The sequence below is a fragment of the Lissotriton vulgaris genome, chromosome 10, assembly GCF_964263255.1.
Source record: "Lissotriton vulgaris chromosome 10, aLisVul1.2, whole genome shotgun sequence".
Taxonomy (NCBI): domain Eukaryota; kingdom Metazoa; phylum Chordata; class Amphibia; order Caudata; family Salamandridae; genus Lissotriton; species Lissotriton vulgaris.
Genome location: NC_141698.1, coordinates 76,588,386 through 76,614,862, shown reverse-complemented (window position 1 = coordinate 76,614,862; position 26,477 = coordinate 76,588,386). Strand labels below are relative to the sequence as shown.

Genomic DNA, 26,477 nt, shown 5'->3' with positions numbered 1-26,477 from the left:
TAAAAAGCATGTTTTTTTTTTATTTCAAGAAATGTATCTGTACAAAAGTTAGCATTACTCAAGTCAAAAAATAGCGAAACAGAGAACGGAGCAACTCACAGAGAAAACGTCTGCGAAGAATGTTATACAGAAAAATAGACTGTGTTAAAAAAAGGAGTCTGGTTTGTACTTTTTTCGAATCAGCAAATATGCCCCCAAAAAATATACATTTCAGAAATAAGTAAGAACAGGTAGAAAAATGACAAGTGAGAACATCTCAAAACGACTTCAGATTTACAAGGATGTGAAGGCACAAGTTAGAAGTAGATGAAGGTATTATATGCTCAGCATACACCGGAAGAAACGGTAAACTTTACATAAATCAAATTAGGCTACAACTTAGTATCTAAGACACAAATTAGTGGAGAAGGTTTTAGTTTCACAGCTTAATGGATAACATCTGGTCTCCAGTAGCCACAATTTAAACTGCACTTGAGACCAGTATCATAATTCTCAATAAACAGCTATTGCAGTGGGCTTTTTGAACAGTTAGTTGTGATTTTGCAAATGTGTGCGGGCAGCATGGGGCAGAATGCACAATGTGATTCAGAGCTCGCGGCCTGACTCGACATTTCACAAAATGGCCGCCCCATGATTCTGAAATGAGAAAGAAACCCATGTCAATGGAGGCTTCCACAATACCACGTCTGGCCTCAACTAGAGGCAATGCTCTTAAAAACTTTTTATTTTGCCTTCAAAGAGGTGTAGGAACTCAAAATATTCTCTATGGGAAAGGCAAGGAGAGATAGTTTACAGCTCAAGATGGAAGAGGCAGCTGAGATGCTCTCTCAATTGCTTGTTGAGCCGAAGGATAGGCCTTGAATAGGAGTGGCCACTATTCAACATTAAAAATGTGTGAATTTTTGAGGCCCAGGAAGGAAGCCTGTTTTGAATGCACGTGACAAAGAGTCCCATTTCTAGAAACATGAGGCCAGCACAAGAGTCTATGACTGCCATCGAGAGAAGATAAATACCTTGGGCCCGATTCACAGAACTAATTTAAGACAAAATCCTAAATTTACTACTTTTGGTGTTCACAGAAGTTAGGATTTTGTCTTAGGTTTGTCTTAAGACAGACTTTAGACAGACTTAAGTTAGGATTTTGTCTTAAGTGGAGAAGTGTGGCTCACGGTGTAGAGCAGGCAGACCCGGAAGCTGAGGTCAGACCCGGGACCAGGGTTCAATTCCCGACGCGGCAGGGTCTTGAGCTCAAATGTCCACGGACTCGATAATTCTCGCTTCGGTGCCTGCTCTAATCATGGGTTCTCACTATGCAACTCTGGGCATTAAGCTTGCTTAATCTCCACAACGGCCCCCCTGCGGCGGGATGCCTGGCTTTCACCTTGGGGATGCCCTGTAGGGGCTATCTCACAGGGAAAAGCCAGGACGGGTTCCCAATGCAAGCGCCGGGAAACCTCCGGGTAGCTGTGCGCTCAATAAATGTAATAATAATAATAATAATAAGTCTGTCTTAAGTCTGTCTTACGACAAACCTAAGACAAAATCCTAACTTCTGTGAACACCAAAAGTAGTAAGTTTAGGATTTTGTCTTAAGTTAGTTGTGTGAATCGGACCCCTTGTTTGGTAAGACATTGTTTATCGCTGAAAACAAGAACTTACAGCGCTTCCCTTAAGGAGCAGGTATTACTGAAATCTCTCTACTACTCAGCAGATGGAGTTTTTTTTTTTTTTTTAATGGCCACTTCCAGGGTAAAAATCTTATTCCTAATGCAGTTCAACGGGAGGTTAAGATTGCAGCTAAATTCTTGAATCTACAAAAAGTTTGAGAAGACTGTTTTGGTAGGTGGCTGCTGCAAATTAAATGGATGACGAGTTTGAAAATACAGTCAGACCGGGTGGCCTTGCGGTTATTAAATACCAGCATTAAACCTAATATAAACTGATCTAATGTCTGTTTAATTCGTAAATTTTTTAACAAAAATAACTTTTGATGGTAATAGAATTCCACATGGCCAACAGTTAATCTAGTTAGTTTGGGTCTGACTGCGCATGAAAAAATTACACACAAAATTAATTTACTTTACATAAAGATACCAGCTTTCATATTTATTCTCTATGTACCGCGTAGGTGGACGATCTAGAATTTTTCTGTAACCATCATGGCTGCCCGGAACCTTGCTCAAACACAATCACCATAGCTATCCAGCCAGTACTGTTTTGGCGGATGCAGACGTGGAATGCATCCGTACAGGTTAACTGCACCATGCTTTATAACGTACCCTCGGCACCAGCACAATCTAGCATTTAGATCCACCATTAGGTGCCATATTCTGAGCTGCAAGCCACTTTTCAACTCCACTATTTCTGATCCCACTTACCCTTTGCCCACTTCATGGTTAAAATCTACTTCTTTGCAAATATTACTTTATTAATTAAAATCAAAATAAAGAACATAAATTAACAGATTCTTTTTTAAAAAATCAACATTTAAAAACTTCAAATAGAATGTTTAATTACAGCCAATCCTCGCTTGGCACTCAAGTCAAAACAAATTACTTCTTTAGACTTTTCAAGAAGTTGGTCCATATTGACCTGTTTGTTCCCACGAGATTTTTTCAATCAAATAGGTGATAAGAAAGCAATTAGTTCTGGCTGCATTCCATATGCTTTCTCAACTTATAAACCCCTTAACAAGAGGTTTAAAGTGTATGCCTTGAGTACAGTCCTCACAGAGGAGTGGAAATGTTCTCCTTCATTCTTCCAGCATGTACAGTCTGTCATTTTTCAACACAAAGAAAAGAGGACAACACATGTATACGGAAGATGTGTCTCCTTCAAAAGTTTGTAGGTGTCTGAAGCACAGGGATGTCCCGTTACAAGGGATTTGTTTCGTTCCCAGTCTATCAGCAGGCACTTTTAGCTATCTAGTGCGACAGTCGGCTCTTGCGTGCTCCTTCATTAGTGCATATCGTTTGGAAGACCTCAAAATGACTTTTGAGAGACTACAAAGAAACTCCTGCCACAACAGTCTGCCCATCTTAGGGCCTGGTCAGGGTCGTGTAGACGGGCTGATCCCAGTTGGCCGTCGGGCTGTGAGCCTGTGGGATGGACAAGCCATTCAGGATGGGTGTGGCATAAGGGCGCCGCGAGGAATGGAAGTATGGGTACTGGTATATACTGGAGGGGTAAGCAGAGTAAGGGTTGTAGTAGTTTGAGCTCTGAAGGTCTGTGTAATCACACTGGGAACTGGAGAATGTGGAGGCAACGGAGGCTGTGGAGGCGGTGGTGGCGCATGCCTGCGTGCTGTAGGCCCCATAATCCGAATGTGTGGGGGAGCCATGGGACTGGTCGCGGTAATGGCTGGGGCTGAGCTGTTCCGTCTTAATGTGGGTTCTCTGCTGACCCGCCTCATTGGAGGAGGAAGAGGAGGATGAGGAGGTGGTTTTGTGAGTCCAGGCTTGGGCTGATGCCCCACCGGCAGCTGCAGGGTGGGGATAGCCAGCACCATAAGGCCCGCCTGCTGAGTTCTGCCCATGTTCGGCTGCAATGGCTGCATGGCCGTTGAGCGGCAGGTACTGGTCAAGCTCATGCACGTCAAATGCCTCAATGTTGCTGATGACCTCGCTGCTCAGTTCCCCGATATCCAAGTTGCTGAAGTCAATGTTCTGGCGGCCACCGTCCAATAGGCGGCGGCCTTCATGTTTCAGGTCCTGCTTGCCCCCATGGTGAAGATCTGTTTTTGGTGTGGTAGGTGGCGTTGGGGGTCCATGGGTCTGACCTTCAAACAAAACACAGAGAGAGAAACTTTTAAAAAAAAGTGTGCATTAGATGCATATGTCAACTAAGCAATTCTTGTAAAGTAACCTCTGAAAATGTTTAAGACCACATATTCTGGTTTAATCTTCCTATATAAATAATGAACAATTTAAAAAGTAACAATATTGCAATTGTAAGCTGAATTAGAAATGTCCTGATGCTGACACCTGTAATTATTAAGAAGGATTTAAATACTGTTTAAAAAAAAGTTTCTGTTTGAGCACGTACACAATTTAGCTCAGCACCTCAAGTCCACTGGTTTTACTATAAACCAAAATTGACTGCTTAAGTACACATTTTATGAAAGAATTTCTCAAACAAACCAACATCCTCAGTGAATTCCCACCATGTTAAAATGATTCGTGCAACATAAATTCTTCATCTTTGCAGGTTTAAGAGATGTGATTTTAATGTGCATGTTTGAAATTATAAATCAAGAAATGATTTAGCAAGTCTGCTTCAAACATTTTCTGCAATTAGAATGACACAACTAACAATTTTAACCATTTTAAATTTAACATTCCCGTTTTCTTTGCTTAACTAAAGTTTTTTGTGAAACATAAAAGATTATTAACCTGTCACCATTCAAACTATTGCTTTTAACAAAATAATGATGGCCATGATAAATATATTCCATCAGAACCTGAATCTTCATTTGAATTATATTTTGAAAATGTGAAACTTTTAGTGTTAAATACGTGTTGTTTGAAATACTAAACGAGAAACAATTGGACATGACTAACTGTGTATTTCATATTTTATTACAATCGTTGTAAAAACATTTTCTTTTAAACGTTTACTCGTCCATCCCTTTTCCTTTGGTCAATCCCTTTTTTTGCAAATAATTCAACTTGGCAAATTGACAGTTCTTCTCCAATCCTAGCCAATTTTTACACCAGTGGCAAGTAGTGGCAATGTTAAAATGAGTTAACAATAAAAGCTAAACTTTCAAACTTTTTACTGCAGTAAATATTTTAAGTAAATAATTGAGTAAATAGTTTTTTCAATACAAGCTTAAAATGAAACGCTTTGAAAATTGAGTGTTTAAAAAAGGCTATCAATGTTATATTCAAGAGGTAACTTTGGCTGACTGGTCTATTTTGAAAATGAGATGTATTGATTGGCTGGGAGTCTGGGACCACCTGAAACAGACATGGGGCTTGGGGCACAGTCAGTGGACATCCGGGACCCTGGTAAACGCAGATATGGCTCCTCTCACCAGAAAGGCAAATCTGTCGCAAAATCTGCACAAGTCCTTTACAAACCAGTCCGTGTCCGAGGCTGTATAGCCAGGCGAAGCAAGGGGTGGGAGTAAATGGTTACATATTTGGCTCGAAAGCTCGCCTTAAGAGGAGCGAGGGAAGGGCGGCAGTCAGTCAGACAGAGCTTATCCCCGAAAGAACACAAACACGTCTACAGTTACCAGACATTAGCAAGGCTCCGGGAGTCAGTCAGTCAGCACTCCTCGCCCGCTGCCAGACCCAATCTCTGTTATTGTTATCTGACGACATTGTAACTGAGGCCTGGCGGCCATTTTCCTGCCCCTCCTTCACTCACTCTACAGACCTAAACCAGGTAACAATAAATCACTTTCACCGCTATGTTGGAAGTGTCTCTCTTCAAACCTGGGCTAGAGACAGCTTCAGCCGTCTCGAAAGATAAGTCATCCAAAAAGTAATAAAAGTACATACAGGGGGATTTTGATCAGCCCTTTTTATCCACTGGTCTGTTTAGGTGCAAATTACATTTTGGTTCAGCCCACCACAGCATACCACAAGTGGCACTTGGTCAATCCACTGTAGCCATTGGCTCCATTGCCTTGTCAATGACAGCACTTTGCCAGATCAGAAGTGCACATCTGCCTGAAAAGGAGTGCGCTTCAGTGCCATTGTTCGCCGGCTGGCCCACTCTTTTACGTTTATGCATTCTAAAAAAGCCACTTTTTGCATACTGTATGTGACTGTGATAAAACTGCACACATGCTGAGGCCAGACCTGTTGGCTTTACCAATGCTTGTCTAATTCGACATATTTAAGGAGTGCGTTTTCCACCTTTTAAACATATGGCCACATCTAATATTGTTGTTTCATCACAAAGCTGTAGACAGCTTACAAGTCCTTTCAGCCGATTTAGGCAACTTGCAGCACTGAGAACCGGATATAATCCGGCCTTCCCAAAGGCTTTGCATCCCAGCAAAATTTCTACCCTTAATACGTCATCCAGGAAGCGGTAAATTCATAATGAATGGTAATATTTCCAAAAGAGATGTTCTTAAAATGAACCACTGGGCACTCACTAGCTGGGTTTGCGTACAAAAATCGGGTTTAACGGTTATGATGGGTAGTAGGTAGTTGCAGTAATAGGACAGAAAATGTACGTATTTTGTGTTGCACTTATAGATGTATAGAGCTTTCCTTAGCTCCTGTGAGACCTAAAGTTCTTTTTTGGGTGGTCCAGTTATCAATCACACACAGTGATAAATAAAGTATGTTGTTATCCAAGTTGACAGTGCACGTGTGCACATCTTTAAAGGATGAATTGGTTGAGCAGGGCACAGCGGGAGCCGTACTACTCACATGCATGCCACACACAATACACCCATTGGGCGCAGGGTCAAGACTGATTTGCATATGGCTGGGTCCAAACTGGAATGGCATGGTGAGCAAAAAAACGATGATTTAGGCCCAGATCTTTGTATTGGGGTGAATGTATGACATTGTTCTGCATTACGTCCATCAATTGTTCTTTTTGCACACATTACACGTGGCACCTAACCCACTGAGGCTTCTTACGACTTGCCATTACGGAATGCACCGGGAGCAAAGCGGTAGCTGCAAAAAGACGCCGAGTACCTCCACTTCTTTAATGCATATGGGGAGTAGCATCAGCCCTCAGCAGGGGTGAAAAACACTTAAACGGACTGTACTGGGGTGGGAACATCTTAAGAATTTGGGGGGGCCTGGGCCTCACCTATTTCGGGGGCCCTTGTTTAGAACAGGTTTTACATTATAATTCAATTTCAGCTCTTTCATGACCTCTTTGGCCAGGTCACTGACAGTGAACAGGCATAATCGTTCAAATTCTAATGTGTTTACAACTCATGTTCAGATATAGTGATGTGTGTTTTCAATATTGTGACATGACAGTTCTTTAATATTACTGCAAATGATCTCTGTGAGGCCCTTACATTTTTCATATGTGATGGATCTTGCATGAAAAATAAACACATTTCTATGCAAAATGTCTGTAACAGATTCTCCCACGTCACCCACATCAAAAATAAATTAAAGGAAAACGGTATTTAAAACAATCTGTTTAAGAATTATTCAAGACCATCAGGGCAAGACTCCTACAGAACAGAGGTGGCTCTAACAGAGGGCCCTGGGGCCCTGGGGCCCTGGGCCACAGCCCACATTGCCTTCTCTGTCTCAATTGCTTCTCAATTACGAAGTTGTACTCTTGGCTAGTGAGTTAAATTCTGTATCAGACATAGAAATAATCTCTAACTGCATTCCTGTTACATTTTTAATTTGTATTGGTGCGTTTTACTAAACTGGTATTTTATATTTAAACATTAATGTTTGCTTATTCTGATCAATGTATGACTTTTTTATATATGTACTTTCCTGGTTTGCTGAATATCGAAACCGAATAAAGTTTTACTACTACTAGTGAGTTATCCTCCTGTAAACTTCCATCTCAAGCACAGAGAACGCCTCATCAGCGCAGCTCATAGGCCGGTCTGTTGTCATTGTACTTACACTCTGGAACAAAACTTTCCGTTGTATGCCTGCCTGCCCAACAACTTGAAGCAAAGGCCACCGAAAACAAATTATATTCCTTTTGTAAGACATGGTGGTTCACTTGTTACATTAAAGATAAGCTGGCGCAATGTTTAAGCTGTAATATAGCTCAGAGGGTTAGTGTTTAGCTTCAGAGACCTCTGTGTTACGGCGCTAGAGAAGCATCATACGATGCAATTAAAAACAAACTAATATTCCATTATGTGGTATCCTAGCTATGGTGCATGCACCCAGCACCATAGTAACTGTGTGATGCCAGGATGTAGGATTCCAGAATAGCTGGGAAACTACATTTGGAGGAGAGCTGTCCTAGTTGTGAGTCGTACCTGTTGCTCTCAATAAAGATATATTCTTAATCTAATTGGACTCCATTCTCATTACAATTTAGCGACGATTATGCTAATAACCAGAGCAAGCAGAGAATAAGGATCGAGAACCCATGCAAATCTCTTAATTTTTTTTAAATTATCTTCCAATTTTTTTTAATCAAAGAAACATGACTATTGCATTGAGAGTTCACCAGCACGCCAGCACGCACGCCGCGGTGACGTACCACAGCCCGCCCAGACGCGTACCTGCGTGGTCGCCATGGTGATGGCCCTCTCCCATGGGCCCGAGCCCGCTGTCCGACTTGTAGAGTTGGCCGCCGGAGTGGTGGCTGAGCTCTGCCCCGGAGTCCGAGTCGCTCTGGCCGGCTTTGACGCTCTTCCGGCGGCGAGGCTGGTACTTGTAGTCGGGATGGTCCTTTTTGTGCTGCACCCTCAGCCTCTCGGCCTCCTCCACGAAGGGCCGCTTCTCGCCGTCACTCAGCAGGCTTCAGGAGAAAACAGAATATTCAAGATTATTTTTTATGACCATACCAGGGAAAACAGAAGCATAAAGCACGCAGTATTGGCTGTATATTTATCAACAATACACAGCAAGTCAACGTATCCAGTGCTTAATTTGTAAAAAAAAAAACATAAGTGCCACGGCTTCCGTCGGGAAGCCATGGCAGCTTGCAACACACATTGCCCCTGCCAGCACTGTTATTGATAATAACAACACAACTAGTATCACACTCCTACAAGTGTGGCAAATAAGATAATTTCAGGCCCCCAAAGCTGTAACAATGGTTGGACGGCAGCTAACAGTCATTTTTAAAGTCTATTTAATTAATAATTAACTGTTATTGTGTTCCTCTCTGAATTAACCAGATAGTGACACCGGTCCGTGTCTAAAGCGCTGGTGTTGACAATTAAGTGCTGCTGCTGAGCACCAGAAACCAGTGGCTGAAATTAAGCCCTGAGCTGCTTGCCACACCTGCCAACCCCAATTTCAAGGTTAGTCTCCCGTCTCCTGATTCCTGCATGCAGAAATCTGATTCCTCTGGGCTTTAGCTAACAGGGCCTGGTCTTGTGTAACACAGAGTATGCACTGCCAGGCCAGTGCATAACACTTGCATTATGCTCCCTTTGCCCTGCCATAGCGCTTTTGCCATGCTCCTGACTGGTAAAAAAAAAAAGCATACATTTGTGTTTCTAATAACCGATCCTATAACAGCAGACTTGTAAATCCCATACATGACAGTAATCCTATTCAGGCCGCAAAAGAATACATTCTCCCGATTTTTGTTTAGAAATCTCTGTTTTGTAAGAATCTCCCAAGCCCCAACTTTCGACCCCAACTTTCTTTCAGCCATCCCATCCACGTCGCCAATTTTGTAAGAATCTTCCATGCAGAATGAGTTGTAGGTTAGTTTATTTTCAAATAAGAGCAGACAGGTCCTTAACCAACTAGGTGCTGGGTGTTGCTCTCTCAAATGTCTCTGCTCCAGCCCGCTGTGCACTTTCTACCCCTACCTCACACAATTACATCATATACTTCTAACACATCATTGGATTCTACAATACATAACACACTCCCACTTTTCTCTTCTAAAATGTTGGCATGTGTGACCTATGCAGAAGTTTGTGGGAACACCGACACACGCTGCAAAAGGTCTGTGGTTCCCAGAGGGCAGCAGCCAGAATAGCGCCAGAGGCAGAGTAGGGTGCTACCAGTTCTGTGTGCTACATTGGAGTAGGAAACAAGTTCTGTGTGCTGCACCTGAACAGGAAACAAGCATTTGGGCGGACATGAGATCCTTTATTCTCATCCACTTTTAAACGAAAAGTGTTTTGCAGTGTTTGTCCATCCTAACAATCAGGTGATCCTTCTCTTGACACATTTCACTGGACTAACCGAAAATAACATTACTAGGGAAACACCATGCACAAGCTTCCCAGGACACCATAGAGCAGGCCTGGACTGACCAATCAGACAACTTCCGGTGGGTCGAGTTTGCCTGGTTAGTGTGGGCAGATTTTAAAGGAGAGGTCTAGACAGCCGCCATAATAGGTCTCAAACTTTAGCTGACCTCATCAACACTTTAGAAGGGTTATTATACACTCCTGGTGTACACAGCTTCCTACTTGTCAAAAAACTAGAGAAAGAAGGGGAAACAGTGACAAAGGAAGACGACAGGGATGAAAAGAATTGGCAGGGGGAAGGTAAAGAGACAGAAAGTGTTGGGTGGTCGAAGAAAGAGACATGCGATGAAATAAAGACAGGTTACCCTTGGTATTTGGCAAGTCTAGACACCTGTATTTTTTTTTTACAAGTTAAGCATTGACTTACGGGAACAATGAACAGTGTCTGGTGGACTCTGTATACATTTGAGACTATTTCTGCCTTTTGGTTTGAATAACATTTAAAGGAATGCCTGAAAAAATAATTATTTACCAAGATATGTATGCTGGTTATGCCTCCTTATTTGAGATTTGACGCCAAAACCGTAAACCACAGTTTTAATATTTACCTAGTCCATTGTTTTTATATACCATGGGCTACCCAAGGACGCAGTATTTAAATGCATAACCACATTTTTTTAAATGTTTTTTGGACCTGTATTAAGATGTTTTCTTTTATCGTTGTTAAATGATATCTTATGTGCTTCTTGTTTTGTATGTATATCTTTGCTTTTATGTGGACCTCATAAAGAGTTCCTTTATCATAATAAATAAACTTGAAACTTGAAGCATAACCACATGGTGCTATAAAACAGTAGACAATGTGCTTCACAAACCTACTACTGAACATCTATGCTACTTTGGACACAATATGCTGTCTTTATTTCTTTTTTGTGTTATACATCTGCTGTACAGTCTGCAGTCAGAGACAAAAAAAATCTCATGGGGCTGGCTGAAACTATTCTCCTTCTGAGGTCGATAAAATGGCTAACATTGGGAAAAAAGTTGGGCAAAGTGTATTATAGTGATTAGAAGCAGACTGTTTTCTCTCAAACGATACCAAAAAATATATTATGAATGATTGCATTTATACAGCTCACTAGACCTTACAAACTGAGGAAGCACTTTACGACAAGTAGCACACTACTCCAGAACTCAGTTGGGGGTTAATCCAGTGTTTATATTATGTTCATGTGTGATATATTTTTAATACTTTACTTTTATATAAACCCGTTAACATGTTTGTGTTGCAAAAATTATCAACGCCCTTTCCCATTCATTGCTTTGGAGTTTACAATGGTTTGTAGCCTTTTTCTAACACTGCCAACATCGGCACAAATGAGACCTGGGGACTAAGGGCAACGGTGATCCCGAGCTCGTGATTTTGCATCCTGGCAGTGAAGGCTAGGTTTACATCCTTCTAAGGTCGGTAAAGCAAAGTACCAGAATTTTTTTTTTTTTTTTTTTTTAATATTTTTATTGTTGCACACACTTTATACATTATAGAAATTTCCAGCATTAATACTTCATGCTTCATAGCTAAATAAACTGTTTTTACAAGATATGCAAGTTTTTCGTTACACATTTCCACAAACAGTGTTTATGAGTTTCTTAGTTAAATACAATTAAAGCTTAAGTCCTTCTTGGATGTGCCTGAGACCCAATTCCTTCCTTCCAAATACTTATGGGTTGCCATATTCTTAGGCCTAATATCCTTCCCCTTTTCCCTTTACGTACATAGATATTCTTCTCCATATTATACGCGTTCAGGAGATTAGCCAGCCAAGTTTGCAGTGTCGGTGGATTTTTGTCAAGCCAGGCCCTTGCTAGGGTCAATCTATATACTGACATTGCGACAAACAGAAATTCCTGATGTATGTCAGCTCCTTCCGATCCCAAACCTAGGATTATTCTAGCTGGGCTAAGAATGATTTGAATCCCCAGGGATCTATCTAGAAAACCCTCGATGTCCCTTATTAGCGTGTGTAATTGAGGGCATGTAGCGAAGATATGGATACTATCTGCTTCGCTAGCGTTGCATCGGGGGCAATTTATGCCCGTGCTCCCTCCCCATTTAGCTATCTTAGCTGGAGTATGGTACAATGAATAAATAGTTTTGTAGTGTTGTGACTGCATGGGGGATGAGCACAGTATAGTACGGCCCAGGTCCAATGATTTTTTAAACCACCCAGCGTCTACGCTGAGTTTTTCCGCCCATTTGTTACCCACCTTTCCTAAGTCATCAGTTTTCCCTTTCATCAAACAGGCATAGAAAGACCTAATGGTACAATCCCCCGAAAGTCTAATTTTTTCCAGTATCTCATTCCTCCCTACACCCACAGACCCCCCTGCTTTATCATTAAAAAAACTCCTGACCTGGAGATACTTGAAGAAATCTCTATTGTTAATACCATATTTAGTTCTTAAATCAGCGAACTGTACGATCCCCTCTATATCAAATAAGTCCCCGATCTGGATGATTCCACTGTTCGCCCATTCAAACATTGCTTCATCTGCAAAGATTGCATGAGGAAACGACCTGTTTCTAAAGAGTGTAGTGTATCTGTTATACTTCCCAATTTTACTTCTTTTCAAAAAGGCAGTCCATATCTTAACAGCAGTTGAGACCGTCTTAAACCTTGTTCTTTTAAAGTAGCCATAATCGATACAATTTAAGAAGCAGTTTCCCACGTCTGTCCCTAAGACCGTAGCATACACTTTTGTAGACAGGTTATTGACTCTTTCATCCAGGCCATTTCCTCCTATCAACCCCTGCATGTACTGTATAGCAGCTGCCATATAGTATAACCTGAAATCAGGTGCACCCCACCCCCCCTTTCCCTTGGGAGCGTCAAATATTTATATGCCCTTCGCGTCTTTCCATGGGCCCAGATGAATCTGTTGCATAATGTCTCTAGTGCATTAAACCAACTATTCTCAATGAATAAAGGAATCGATCTGAAAAAGTAAAGAAATTTGGGGAGAATCAACATCTTGATAACATTAGTGCAACCCATAAGTGAGAGGTGTAAATTATTCATTCTTATTAGATCTATTTTTACTCTTGACATCAGAGGAGCCATGTTTATCTCTACCACCCTATCCAGATTTGCTGATATAGCCACCCCCAGGTACATGGCTGAAGCACCAGAATTTTTAAATGAATAACATATTTTTATTTACTGCTCGTAGGCACCAACATAGTGCTGAATTATCTATATATAAATTAGCAAAAGAATGTGAATAATACTTATAATAACAATGACGCTGATTAAAATAAAGAGATTGGCTCAGGATCACACATTGTAGTGAAAGGACAAGCCAAGATTAAAACTCACGTTACCTTCTCTCAATCAGCAATTTAGCCACTAAACTGCATCATCAACACAGCCAAGGGAGTGGGACAACGTAATTAATAGCTTCGATTTAGGCATATAATTGTTCTAAATAGCAGCAGAGATAACGTATAATGTGAAAAGGGTTCATTCAGTTCTTGGCTCCGACCTCTGAGGTTAGGCTGGGGCTACCGTTTGACACTGAGAACTCCTGTGTCGGTTCTTTGACGCAGAGTTTGAGGGCAGAGAACAAACGGTGCTTTATTCCCAGAGTCTGCCTCCCCCTTCCCTGATGTTTGTGCCACCATCTCGCTGACTATTCCGGTCACATGGCTGAGAAGCACTGCAAGGAAGTGCGCGGCCCTAAGCAGAATAGCTCAGTAGGTTCAGTGCATGCTGCCGAGATCTGTTACACCCTGCATACCACAAATTAAAACCCACATCGCTGGTTCGGCCTTTCATCCTTCGGATACCTCGAAAATTAGTCGATTTTGTTACTTTCATATAACAAGGTTACATTTTAGGTTTTGGTCTATATACTTTAAAATGGAAAAAGGAATGACCGGTTCTCAGGGCTGAAAATATGATTCAGGAAAAAGGTAGACTTTGTTTTATACTTTAGTCTTGTTCTGGTATTTTGTTTTTCTGTAACTCCGTAGACAAACAGGCAGCTTATCCTGTGGGCTTCTACGTATCTGGGCTTGGGCTCGTCGTAGCCTTTAATTTGGTTCCGGGCACTCAGTGCACCAACAGAGGTTATGAGATGAGAGAGCATAACAGCCCAGTCAGTTTCGTTGCACTGACCTGCAAGGGGGAGGCTTGAGCCAGAATATCATTCAGACCCCCCCACAAATAAATCAAGCACTGCTTTTTAAAACGCTCTGTGTCGAGCGTGTTTGAGAAAAATAGACGAACTCGGGCTGCTGCTCCGTGAGATTTACATATTGAGAATAGGGGAGATCTCTGCTGGGTGGACCGAGTAGGGTGGCTTCCACGGCTCACCGGGGTAGTGGTGGTGGTGGTGGGGGGGTCGGGAGGTAGGTAAGCTTCTATTGTTGTCTCCTGGATGGGCGGAGTCAGGTGGTTCATCTATTGTCTTTTCGCTGGCAGAAGTAAGTTGACTTCCCTATTCTTTTCTGGGTGGAGAGAGTAGGGTGGTTTGCACCATTCTCTCTTGGGTGGGAGTAATACGGTAGATAGCAATTAGCAATGAGTCCACTATTCTCTCCTTGGGTGGGGTAAGTGAGAGCGGTAAGATAGCGTCCAGTAACAGCTACTGGCGAGGCGGCAGTGAATTGGGTGGTTTCCAGTACTTTCTCCAGAGTGGCAGTGAGTTGGGTGGTTTCCAATACTTTCTCCAGAGTTGCAGTGAGTTAGGTGGCTTCCAGTACTTTCTTCTGAGTGGCAGTGAGTTGGGTGGCTTCCAGTACTTTCTCCAGAGTGGCAGTGAGTTGGGTGGCTTCCAGTACTTTCTCCAGAGTGGCAGTGAGTTGGGTGGTTTCCAATACTTTCTCCAGAGTGGCAGTGAGTTAGGTGGCTTCCAGTACTTTCTTCAGAGGGGCAGTGAGTTGGGTGGCTTCCAGTACTTTCTTCAGAGGGGTAGTGAGTTGGGTGGTTTCCAATACTTTCTCCAGAGTGGCAGTGAGTTGGGTGGCTTCCAGTACTTTCTTCAGAGGGGCAGTGAGTTGGGTGGCTTCCAGTACTTTCTTCAGAGGGGCAGTGAGTTGGGTGGCTTCCAGTACTTTCTTCAGAGGGGTAGTGAGTTGGGTGACTTTCAATGTTTCTTCAGGATGATGGTGAAATTGATAGCTTTTATAACTTTCTTCCGGTGGAGGTAAGGTGGGTGACTTCCAGTGTTTCTTCAAGGTGATAGTGAGAGTGATAGCTTTTAGTACTTTCTTCAGAGTGGCAGTGCGTTAGAGTGGCAGTGAGTTGGGTGGCTTCCAATAGTTTCTTCAGAGTGGCAGTGAGTTGGGTGGTTTTAAGTACTTACTTTGGGGTGGCAGTGAGTTGGGTGGCTTCCAATACTTTCTTCAGGGCGGCAGTGAGGTGGGTGGCTTCCAATAATTTCCTCAGGGTGGCAGTGAGTTTGGTAGCTTACAATAATTTCTTCGAGTGGCAGTAAGTTGGGTGGCTTCCAGTACTTTCTTCAGAGTGGCAGTGAGGTGGGTGGCTTCCAATAATTTCCTCAGGGTGGCAGTGAGTTTGGTAGCTTCCAATAATTTCTTCGAGTGGCAGTGAGTTGGGTGGCTTCCAGTACTTTCTTCAGAGTGGCAGTGAGTTAGGTGGCTTCCAGTACTTTCTTCAGAGTGGCAGTGAGTTGGGTGACTTCCAGTACTTTCTTCAGAGTGGCAGTGAGTTAGGTGGCTTCCCATACTTTCTTCAGAGTGGCAGTGAGTTGGGTGGCTTCCCATACTTTCTTCAGAGTGGCAGTGAGTTGGGTGACTTCCAGTACTTTCTTCAGAGTGGCAGTGAGTTGGGTGGCTTCCAGTACTTTCTTCAGAGTTGCAGTGAGTTAGGTGGCTTCCAATGCTTTATTCAGGGTGGCAGTGAGTTGGGTGGCTTCCCATACTTTCTTCAGAGTGGCAGTGAGTTGGGTGACTTCCAGTACTTTCTTCAGAGTGGCAGTGAGTTGGGTGGCTTCCAGTACTTTCTTCAGAGTTGCAGTGAGTTAGGTGGCTTTCAGTGCTTTATTCAGGGTGTCTGTGGGCCGGGTGGCTTCCACTACTTTTTCAGAACAGCAGCGAGTTTGATGATGTTCACCATTTCACGGTGACACTCGAGGTGGAAGGTGGCTCCGTGCACTCCCGGTGCTGGGGACCCACCTTCCCACGACCCTGCGCTGGCACGGAGGCGGTTCCGCGCATTGTGTGCGCTATAGGAAAGGTATACTCTGGTGTGTGCCCTTCGTGCGGGGCTGTGCATTGCACCCAGGACGAGAGCGGCCGAATACAGGCCCCTCTCTGCACTGAGTGCAGGCCCACGATACACACAGACACACCCGTGGCCAGGCCGCGCTGTCCTCGCAGTGGACCGCACCCCACAACCCCCTCACATCTCCAGCCTACCAGAGGCCAGCGCGCTGTATCATTTAGCACTTCCCTCGCTGCACGCGCAGCAGCAGCTGTGCGATTGGTCCACTCCACCCTCATACTGCACTATTCCCATAATACACCTCTCTCGAAGGCAGTGTCTTCCACAGAGACCTGGCACCACCTCGGCTTCACTGGCACCCTGAACCCCATCGGCAGAGCTGTGGCACCCAAACCAACCCCTCCACTGTTCCCACAATCGAGCCCTCCCCGTCCCCCCCCCCCCCCCCCCCACACACACACAGCTCTCCAACCTCTCAAGGGCGTGTGTGTGTCTATGCGGTGAAACACCTCCTTTGCTGCACTTGCGGTGCGAGTGGCCACACCACACAGCACTCTCCCCACAAAGGACTCGCCCCACCACGCAGGCCTGCAGCTGCTCCCGGAGAAGTAATTGCAACGCAATGCTACAACAGTGGCGCTGTACAGACGTGATGTAACACAACAACACCCGTCCGGAACCACCTACCCACAGCCCCTGGACTTCCAGCTCGCTCAGCCTGTCTAGCGTTGATGGCCGGTGAGGTGCAGGTGCAGTGCAACTCCCCCCCCCCTCAACGCCCCCCCCCCCCCCCATCTCCTTACACTGGGCTGAATGCCAGAATAGCCTCGACAAAATATAGCGGGACACACACATATTGTGGCGTAACTATCATATACAAGCATTTTGCTCCACTGGGTGCATATTTTCTGCTGTGAATGCCAGTGGGGGGTGCCTTTGTAAAATATTTAGGCCACACAGTTTTTGTGAAATGACATGTAGGTCCCCATATTCTGTTAGCAAACCTTGGAGTTCTCCAGCGTGGACTTTAGCAGCTCCATGGCCTGGTCGCGGTCCGCACTCACCCCTCACCCCACTCAAGGCCATCTCCATTCTGCAGCCAGGATGGTAACCCCCTGGAAACATTCAACCACATTCCCTCCATCCTCACAGAGCGCTGCTGGCTGCCTCTCAACCCCAGGACCTACTCAAAACGAGGCTGCATTAAATCACATGATTTATTGTCTTCAGCACTCTTTTGAAAGATTCGAGACTCATCCATGCGTTGTTTGCCCGAGTTTGCAGATGTGCCTATCAAGGTTTTGAGAAATGTGTTTTTGTTGGGGATAGATAATGTGCCAATAGTAAAAATGTACTTTTTGCAACAACGTGTATTATCATAAATCAAATTTTAAACACAAAGTGGATGCTAGGGGAATTAAAAACATGCACACTAAAATGTGCTTTTCTTTTACAGTGCATTGAAAATATAGTTTAGGGTTAAGAAGACATGTACAAATAAATCAAATACAATGCAGTGTGGGACAGCGTAACTTTCTATGGACAGGGCACTGTGATTACGGTGCTGCTCATAAACTGGGCAGGATTCTTGTTAGATGCGCGCCTCGAGGATGTGTCTGCTTGGCGCTATGAACCACGGGTAGCATGGTATCTGTTACATCCAACCCAACCACTGGCAAACATTCAATAATTAGACTTACTCTTGAAGGGGTATATATATATATATATATATATATATATATATATATATATATATATATATATATATATATATATATACATATATATATATATATATACACATATACATACATATACACACGCAATACCAATATTTGAAACTTCTCTAAGGCAGCGGCTGTGATATTTACATGTCTAACTGTCTGGATGTACAGGTGGCAGAAGGATTATTTACACCAGCCCGATCCATGGGCATCAGAAACACGTGACCCTAACCAACATATATTCACGGGGGTCTACACAACGCTAGAACGACAAGAGTAAAATGTGTGCTCGTTTTTCAAAAGAAATGCATGCATAGACCTACAGTTGACAAAAATGACAAAGTAGGCTGGAAAAAAAGATCACAGAGAGGCGTAAAAGGTGTAAATGAAGTTTTGGAATCCAGTGATTGACAGGAGGTGCCCAGGGGTATCACCATATCACCAAAGCTCAGGGCAGAGATGTTTTAAGGAATCGGCAAGTGGACAAGTGCCCAGGCCCCACCTTCCTATGAAAGTAAACGTTCACTCTTGCTGTGTCTCACTTCTGTTTATTTTTTTATCCAAAGCTTTTTACTTCTCTCTCCTTACCTCTACCTCTCTTTGGCCAGTGTCATTGTAAGAATTAAGGGGGTTCCCAGAAACACATATTTCTACTGTATAAGTGTGAAACCTTTTCCGAAGGTTTGTTTGGCATCCTGCAGGTTAGTAGCAAAAAAAGTAAACAATAAAATTTGAAGACGTAAAAAAAAAAAAAAAAAAAAGTAATACAAATGGGGGCACCAAAATAGGTCTTGCTTGGGGCCCCAAAAGTCTTTAAGATGACACTGGGCAGCCCTATTAAGAGAATGGGCTTCCACGTCCAACCAGTCCATCTCAGGATTCTCGGATCCCGAGGCGCGTGCACGGCGCTGACCTGCACAGTGTCGCGCTTCAGAAAGTGTCACAAGCCTTCCAGAGAAGGTTCGGATGACAGCCCCAAACGAGGCAAAAGAATCAGCAAACGGCTTTTTACTTCGGAGGTTCGTTGTTGAAGGCAGTACCTTTCGTGGCTCCCTTTCTGATAGAGGCCTATTCGAAGTCGGCTTTACGAAAGGAAATATAGACAATATGAACGAGAGGAAAGAAAGAAAAAAAGATATGGAAAGAAAGTAAAAAGTGAAGGAAAGAGAAAGATAATGGGGAAAAAAAGGATTTGAGCTGTAAAATGAATCTGAGCTTTTCACTCCTATTTTAAAACTGTTTGGGAAACTTTTGACAACTTTTCAACCAGCATGTTCAGGAACTCTAAATCAACTCCTATGTCGGTGGTTGATATAGTGCCGAAAAAGGCCCACTGAAAAGTAGGCGCTGTATCTGTAGTTTAGGGACTGGGCCAGCTGGCACGGGTTTACGCTACAGTACAGTTGTATTTTTGCATATTTGAGGAAGATTTCTAAGCCCTGACCTCTGGTCTCACCCACTTAAAAACGAACAATGACTCTTCCAGAGCCGTGTTTACATTTTGGGTCAGTCAGCGCCTCAGTGCTTTCAGGATACATTAACACACCCCATGCTTGGCAGACATGGGCCAATCTCAAACTGTTTCTGTTTTCATCCTCCTGCGGCCTCCCTTTTGCTATGTGCAAAGTCAGTTTTATTACCCAAAGGACTTATGTGTCACCGTGTGGCCCCATTTACCTACCCCTTTTAGGCACATCGACGGCTTGCTCTGTTGTAACTGTCATTTCATTTATATAGCGCTTACTACCTCTGACCAGGCGTCGAAGTGCTTTCAATATTGGTTCGATTTCGGTGGACAATAAATTACATCTCCTCAGCGCTGTATTTTACTCCGTAGATGGCGCGCAGCTTGTTTTTGAGAGGGCTAAGTATGCTGATTGTTGTACCACGCTGTGGGGGCTTCTAAGCGCTAGTTTTACCTTTAAAATAGGATGTTTACAGTTCACAGGCAGGTAAAGGCCAATAGACTCCAGAATGCAACAATGTCGCACCATATGCTGGTGAGCCTCTTTAATACCCCAGAGTCAAAACAGCCATAGGCCTTTAAGGCACTTTAAATATGTGAAGAATTCTTAAAGTGTGTACTTATGTTTTCAATAAATGTCGGAGCCGAACTTGTATAGTTAATATCAGACATACCTGAACGTATTTTCTCAGTAGATGGCTAAGCACGGGCCCTTACCGGAAGAATAAAGAGGATTTCATTTGTAAAATATTCTACATTTGCCACGCATGCGCAGACACTTCTCAAACTTCCTTGGGCCTATTTCCACTCGGAGGGGGGGTGGGGGTGCGCAATTGTTTTAATTGCAGAAATTAAATTCCGGCGCCATGAATTAAACACCTCCGCCGCTTGCAGGGTTGTGATGTGTATTTTAAGAAAGAACACAAGCTAGTGATTGTTCGTTAAAGACACCCGTTTATTGTTGGGGAGCCCCTGAATATTGGTTAAAGGGTGGAGTCCACTTGTGAAAACATATCTCAGAGCCGCCGTGGGATTACTGGCCCGTTCTCGTAAATCTGCCTGACAGCTAGCGCCACGCCACAGCGCCTCGTCTGGCGGTGAAAGTCCTGGGGACTGCTAGTGTGCGAAAATGCCGCGAGGGAGCGAGTGAGTGTGATTTAATGTGTTACATAAACTAATGAGTGAGTAACTCAGAGGCTACTGAGTGAGTGGCTGAGCGTAAGAGAGGGTGACTGGTTGAGAGTGAGTGCACGAGACAATGAGTGCATTGTTGAATAAGTGTATGAGCGAGGGAATAAGTGACCCTGAAAAGCAAGGCTATTGCCAGACAGCGGAACCCTTCATATAGTGCCCACAGTGGCTCTAATAGCCTCGTGGCGCTTTCAGTCGCAATAAAACGTTCCCACGGGCGCGCCACAATCACACTGTTCGCCGCAAGTAAATGCAAAATGTGAGAGGGGAATGCAGCAGAGAAATCAAGTTTCACCCCCTTACCCCCCCCCCCCCCCCAAACTCGGTCAGATGCCCCCAGGGACATCATAAACAGCGTGCACTGGGGCAGGGGTGGAGGCAGCTGTTTCACCAGGCAGAGGGGGCGGTATAGGCCGCTCTGGGTAAAATGGAGCAGGCAGCCCCCTCCTGTCACCCGCAACGTCCCCGAAAAATGCCCAAGTGAGAGAGATCGGGTTACGGGTAGTGAGGGCGAGGAAGGGTTCGCTGAGGGCTGTACTGATGCACCGAGGGTCGGGGGTGCGTAATTATTTTAATTGCAGAGACTAAAAGTTTGAATGCGGAGGCGGAGTGTGTAGTGAGCTTGAGTGTGAGAAGTAGGCAGAGTCTCGGAGGGTGCAGTGAGGGTGGGGGAGGGACAGTGAGGGCAGTGCAGAGGGGAGTGCTGGAGGGCGAGTGTGTTGCAGTGAGGGCTGCAGTGAGTGCTGGAGGGGGAGTGTTCCAGTGTTTGGTTTAGTGAGTGCTGGAGGGTGTGTGTGCTGCAGTGAGGGCTGCAGTGAGTGCTGGAGGGGGAGTGTGTGCCCGTGATTGGTTTAGTGAGTGCTGGAGGGTGTGTGTGCTGCAGTGAGGGCTGCAGTGAGTGCTGGAGGGGGAGTGTGTGCCCGTGATTGGTTTAGTGAGTGCTGGAGGGTGGGTGTGCTGCAGTGAGGGCTGAGTGAGTGCTGGAGGGGGAGTGTGTGCCCGTGATTGGTTTAGTGAGTGCTGGAGGGTGGGTGTGCTGCAGTGAGAGTTGTAGTGAGTTCTGGAGAGGGTAAGCGAGTGCTGGAGTGAGAGGGCGACGCAGTGAGGATGGTAGTGAGTACTGGAGGGTAAGTGAGTGGGTATGGTAAGTGAGTCGCGGTATGGGTGTGACCGGGGCCTGACTTGACTACGATCGGTTTCACTGGCGCTGTGTTTCACTGAGCAAAGCGCAGCAGAGCACAAGTGAATGCGGCTGATTTTGGGGGTTTATATATTTATGTAATGCGATTTTCTATAGCGCGAACATTACCCGAAGGTGTCAGAGCGCTTTACAAAAGAACCCGTTGCGATCCATAAGGATTTAGGATCACATGAGTTACAAAAAAGATACAAACAGGAAAAAAAATGCAAATGTTCAGGTCTGGCGCGCACAGCTGGCGCAGGCTTGTAAATATGCCTGTAACGCACAGAACATGTGTGTACAGAGCATGTTCTGCATCCCGCACACACGTGGCGATGTTGGCTGTACGTACATTCTGGCATGCAGAGTAGTGGGTACACGAGGGGTAGTCACTGCTATAGAGCAACGGAGCTGCGCAGGCGTGGATGTCACGTGGATGACACGCCATGTGTACACTGCAGCCAAGACTGTATACAAGTGACAGAAACGGTACTGCTGTGCTCTATGTGTGACGGCGTCAGACCATGTTAGTGCACTCAGTCCTCGGCGCCAGAGGCTCACTGGGCCGCGCCTGGTGCGCACGCGATGCGCGTGAGCTCGAATAGCCCCGGATGCCAACAGTATACCTCAGGTACCGGATACTTTGTGGCACAGTACTGGGCGCTGCACGGCGTACCTACTCACCGCCACAGTGTACCATAGGCTCGCTGGGCAGGGCGTTGTGCACACGCGGGGCGAGGTGAGATAAAATGCGCATAAGATGTATACTGTATCTCTCGTGGTCCAGTACAGACAGAACCAGTGCTTAGTTTGTAAAAAGAATAGGTGCCAAGACTCTCTAGGCAACCAATGATGGTAACAACACAACTACTAACCACCACACAAGTGCGACAAGTCGGACTAGTTCAGGCCCCCAAAGCTGTAAGACTGGCTTGGGCGGCAGGTAATAGTCATTTCTAATGAATATTGAATTAATAATGAACTAAATTAGACTTACTGTGCCACAAGCGCCGGTGTTGACAATCAAGTGTCGGTGCCAGCACCGGAAACCCCGGCTCAAATTAAGCACCGGACGGGACCAGCAGTGCGCACGTACTCACCGCCAGACACTTGCTGCCTGCGTTGTGCACACGCGGTGCGAGGTGAGCCAGGACGCGCACCAGATGTTGACGGTACTCAGCGGTGCACAGAATACTAACTGCCAGAGTTTAAATCCTTACCGCCTACGGTTTGTGGCGAGGGATGGTCACGCGGGAGTGAGGCGCACTGGATGTATCGGTGCACATCGCGGTACGGCACGATTCGTGCACACCGATACCCGGTGCCGGACACTTCCCAGGTCGGGCTGACCCGTGTCACAAACATGTGGCCGTCTGTGCTGAATGGGGCAAACAGTGTCCTTCCAAGTGCAGGGTATATGTTGTGGCACGGGGCACCTTGGTACCCACCAGCGCAGCGTGCCTAGGACTTTGTTGAGCTTAGCGATGCGCATGCGTGGAAGGAGTACAGGTTACATATAAGCAGGCCAGGAATATCGGCCTGCACAGGGTGGCATATTGAAGGTACACGAAGGAAACATCGGGTTCAACTTCAGTACAATACTCACAGTGCTAGGTGCAAACGGGTTAGTGCATACATGGTGCATGCAGTACAAACTGGGGTACAGCACAGTACTCCCCGCCAGAGGTTACTATGGGTTCGATTAACTTGACGCGGTGCACGTGAAATGAGTGCTAGGCGTGCGAACCAGGTGCACACGTGGTGCTGGGTGTGCACAGGGCACTACATACAACAAATACTGGGGTCAGTACTCGCCGCCAGAGCTGGCCCAGGGGCATGCTGAGGTTGGCGTTGTGAACACGTGGAGGTAGGAGCTCATGGGGGGTCTAAACAAGGAACGTAAAGTAAACACTGGTGGTCGGTAGAGCACAGTACGCACCGTCAGCGCGTGCAAAGGGCTTGCTGAGCTCGGCGCTGGGCACGTGCACGTGGTGCAGATGCTCACAGGGTGCTTCATACACGCTACGTACAGTAAATACTGAAGTGCAGTACTATGACAGTTTGCTCGGCGCTGTGCACGCTGGGGGCTCACACTGACCGCGGTGGTGCACACAAAGTAGATACAGCAAACACGGGGTACAGTAGCCACCGCCAGAGCTTACGCACGGTGGTGCAGAGCTAGGCGCTGTGCACAAGTGTTGCTGCACACAAGGTACACACAGTGGACATGGGGTACAGCACTCACTGGAACTCGTTAGGGCTCGCTGAACTCGGCGCTGTGCACAAGTGGTGCTGCATGCACGGTACGTACATTACAGTAGACATGGGGTACAGTACTCGCTGTGAACACACGGGGCTGCATACAAGGTGCGTTACAGTAGACGTGGGGTACCGTACTCACCGCCAGAGCTTGCATGGGGCGTGCAGAGCTAAGCGCTGTGCACACATGGGCTGCATACAAAGTACGTTACACTAGACACGGGGTACAGTACTCAGTACTCACCGCCAGAGCTTGCATGGGATGGCAGAGCCCGGCGCTGTGCACACATGGGCTGTATGCAAAGTACGTTACAGTAGACATGGGGTACAGTACTCACAGCCAGAGCTTGCATGGGGCGTGCAGAGCTCAGTGCTGTGCACACATGGGCTGCATGCAAAGTACGTTACAGTCGACATGGGGTACAGTACTCACCGCCAGAGCTTGCATGGGCTTGCAGAGCTCGGCGCTGTGCACACATGGTGCTGCATGAACGGTACATACATTACAGTACTCGCGGTGCACACAGGGTGCTGCATATGAGGTAAGTGTACGTTACAGTAGACATGGGTTACATACAGTACACGCGGTGCTGCATACAAGGTACACAATAAAACATTAGAGCACAGTACTCTCCGCCAGAGCTTGCCCCGGGGCATGCAGGGTACATACTTTACAGTACACGCTGTGCACGCGCGGTGCTGCATACAAGGTACATACATCACACTAAACATGGGGTACAGTACACTTTGTGCACACACGGGGCTTCATACAAGGTACACACAGTTAACACCAGGGCACAGTACTCACCACCAGAGCTTACCCAGGGTAATGCAGAGCTCAGCGCTGTGCACACGCGTTGCTGCATACAAGGTACATTACAGTAGACATGGGGTACAGTACACTCCGTGCAAACACGGTGCTGCATACAAGGTACACACAGTACTCACCGCCAGAACTTGCTCAGCGTCTTGCTGAGCTCAGCGCTGTGCACGCGTGGTGCTGCATGCACGGTACACACATTACAGTATTCGCTGTGCACGCACAGGGCTGCATACAAAGTACACACAGACATCAGGTCACAGCACTCACCGCCAGAGCTTGCCCAGGATTATGCAGAGCTCAGCACTGTGCACACGTGTTGCTGCATACAAGGTTCATTACAGTAGACATGGGTTACAGTACACGCTGTGCACACACAGGGCTGCCTACAAGGTACACACAGTAGACATCAGGGCACAGTACTCACCGCCAGAGCTTGCCACAGGTCAGGCAGAGCTCAGCGCTGTGCACACGCGGTGCTGCATGCACAGTAAACACATTACAATACTTGCTGTGCACACACAGTGCTGCATACAAGGTACACACATAGACATCAGGGCACAGTACTCACCGCCAGAGCTTGCCCAGCGTCTTGCTGAGCTCGGCGTTGTGCAGGTGCGGGTACTGGTCGGCCAGCTTGCGGCGCGCCGCCTGCGCCCACACCATGAAGGCGTTCATGGGCCGCTTGACGTGCGGCTTGGCCTTGAGGGAGCCGGCGCCCCGCACCGGCATGGGCACCAGCGACCAGTCGTAGCCCTTCAGCACCTGCGACACGGCGTCCCGGATGCAGGCGGGGAAGCGCTCCTCCGACTCCCCCGCCGGGCCCCCCTCGGCCTTGGGCACCAGCGACGGGGGCCGCGGGGACAGCGTCGAGTCCGAGTCCGAATCGACCGGAGACATGGACGAGCTGGCGGGGCTGCTGCAGCCGGGCGGGTCCCGCTCCTCCAGGGGCATGGTGAGCATCGGGGCCGGGGGGCAGGCGAGGCGACGGGAGTGCGGGTCAGAGGTCAGGGGTCATGCACCACCAGATGCATGTGCAAGATGAAATGAACGGATGAAAAACTGCAGCTAGTGCTTCTATGTATGGATAAGGTGCATGGAGAAAAAGCAGAAAATATTAACCCACACTTGTATTCAATGGCCCCGGTGCATGGGGAAAGAATAAAAAAGTTAAAGTCCGAAAGTACCGTCAAGTACACGTGAAAACATGAAAAAGTACTGGAAGATGCGTTTAAAAGTCACAGAAGTGCAGGGTCCAGGAATATGGGATGCACCGAAAATCCCAGATCATTGTTCAGTTTTCAAGCCTTGGCTAAGGCAGCTGAGCGGGTGCAGGCGCCTGAGCAGACAGCATGAAGACACTTAAATCAGAATTAGGCGGCTCCGATGTGTCCTGCATGGAAGAGTGTAGCAATGCCGAGCACGAGCGGTGTGACTCCGGGGAGAACTCGTCCAGGTTGGTGCGGGGTTCCTTCGGCGTGCATTCGATGAGAAATCCCGGGGCATTAAATGTCCAGAAAGCCCTCTCCACCAAACGCCTCGCGCACAGCTCAGCCTTCCAGTGCGGGGCCAGGTGCGCGCGCCAGCGCACGAGCTGTCCTCTGCAGAGTTGGTCCCGCGCGCGCTGTCCCTTGTGATGCAGCTCGAGACAGGAGAATGTTAGCGCCGATGCCTTGCTGAGGTCTCTTGGCCCTCGCGCCGCCCCTTACAAGCACTCCAGCAGAACACAGCGACGCACCC

The 26,477-nt window shown here is 46.3% G+C and overlaps 1 protein-coding gene across 1 annotated transcript; it reads right to left on the bottom strand.

Annotated features, from left to right (window-relative positions):
- SOX8 (SRY-box transcription factor 8) lies at positions 1-26,477 on the bottom strand. Its single transcript, XM_086940537.1, has 4 exons — positions 25,309-26,477; positions 8,195-8,433; positions 1,533-3,778; positions 1-1,105 (listed from the first exon to the last, which is right to left on the bottom strand). The coding sequence occupies exons 1-3, from the start codon at positions 25,698-25,700 to the stop codon at positions 3,039-3,041; spliced, it is 1,371 nt and encodes a 456-aa protein (XP_086796663.1). The 5' UTR covers positions 25,701-26,477; the 3' UTR covers positions 1-1,105; positions 1,533-3,038.

Bases quoted from the DNA above. Each gene is read 5' to 3' on its own strand.
- SOX8 (XM_086940537.1), bottom strand. From the start codon at position 25,700: ATGCTCACCATGCCCCTGGAGGAGCGGGACCCGCCCGGCTGCAGCAGC. The intron at 8,434-25,308 runs GTGAGTACTGTG...TTTCTCCTGAAG, and splicing joins ACGCTGGGCAAGCTCTGGCG to CCTGCTGAGTGACGGCGAGA. The intron at 3,779-8,194 runs GTACGCGTCTGG...TTTTGTTTGAAG, and splicing joins TCACCATGGCGACCACGCAG to GTCAGACCCATGGACCCCCA.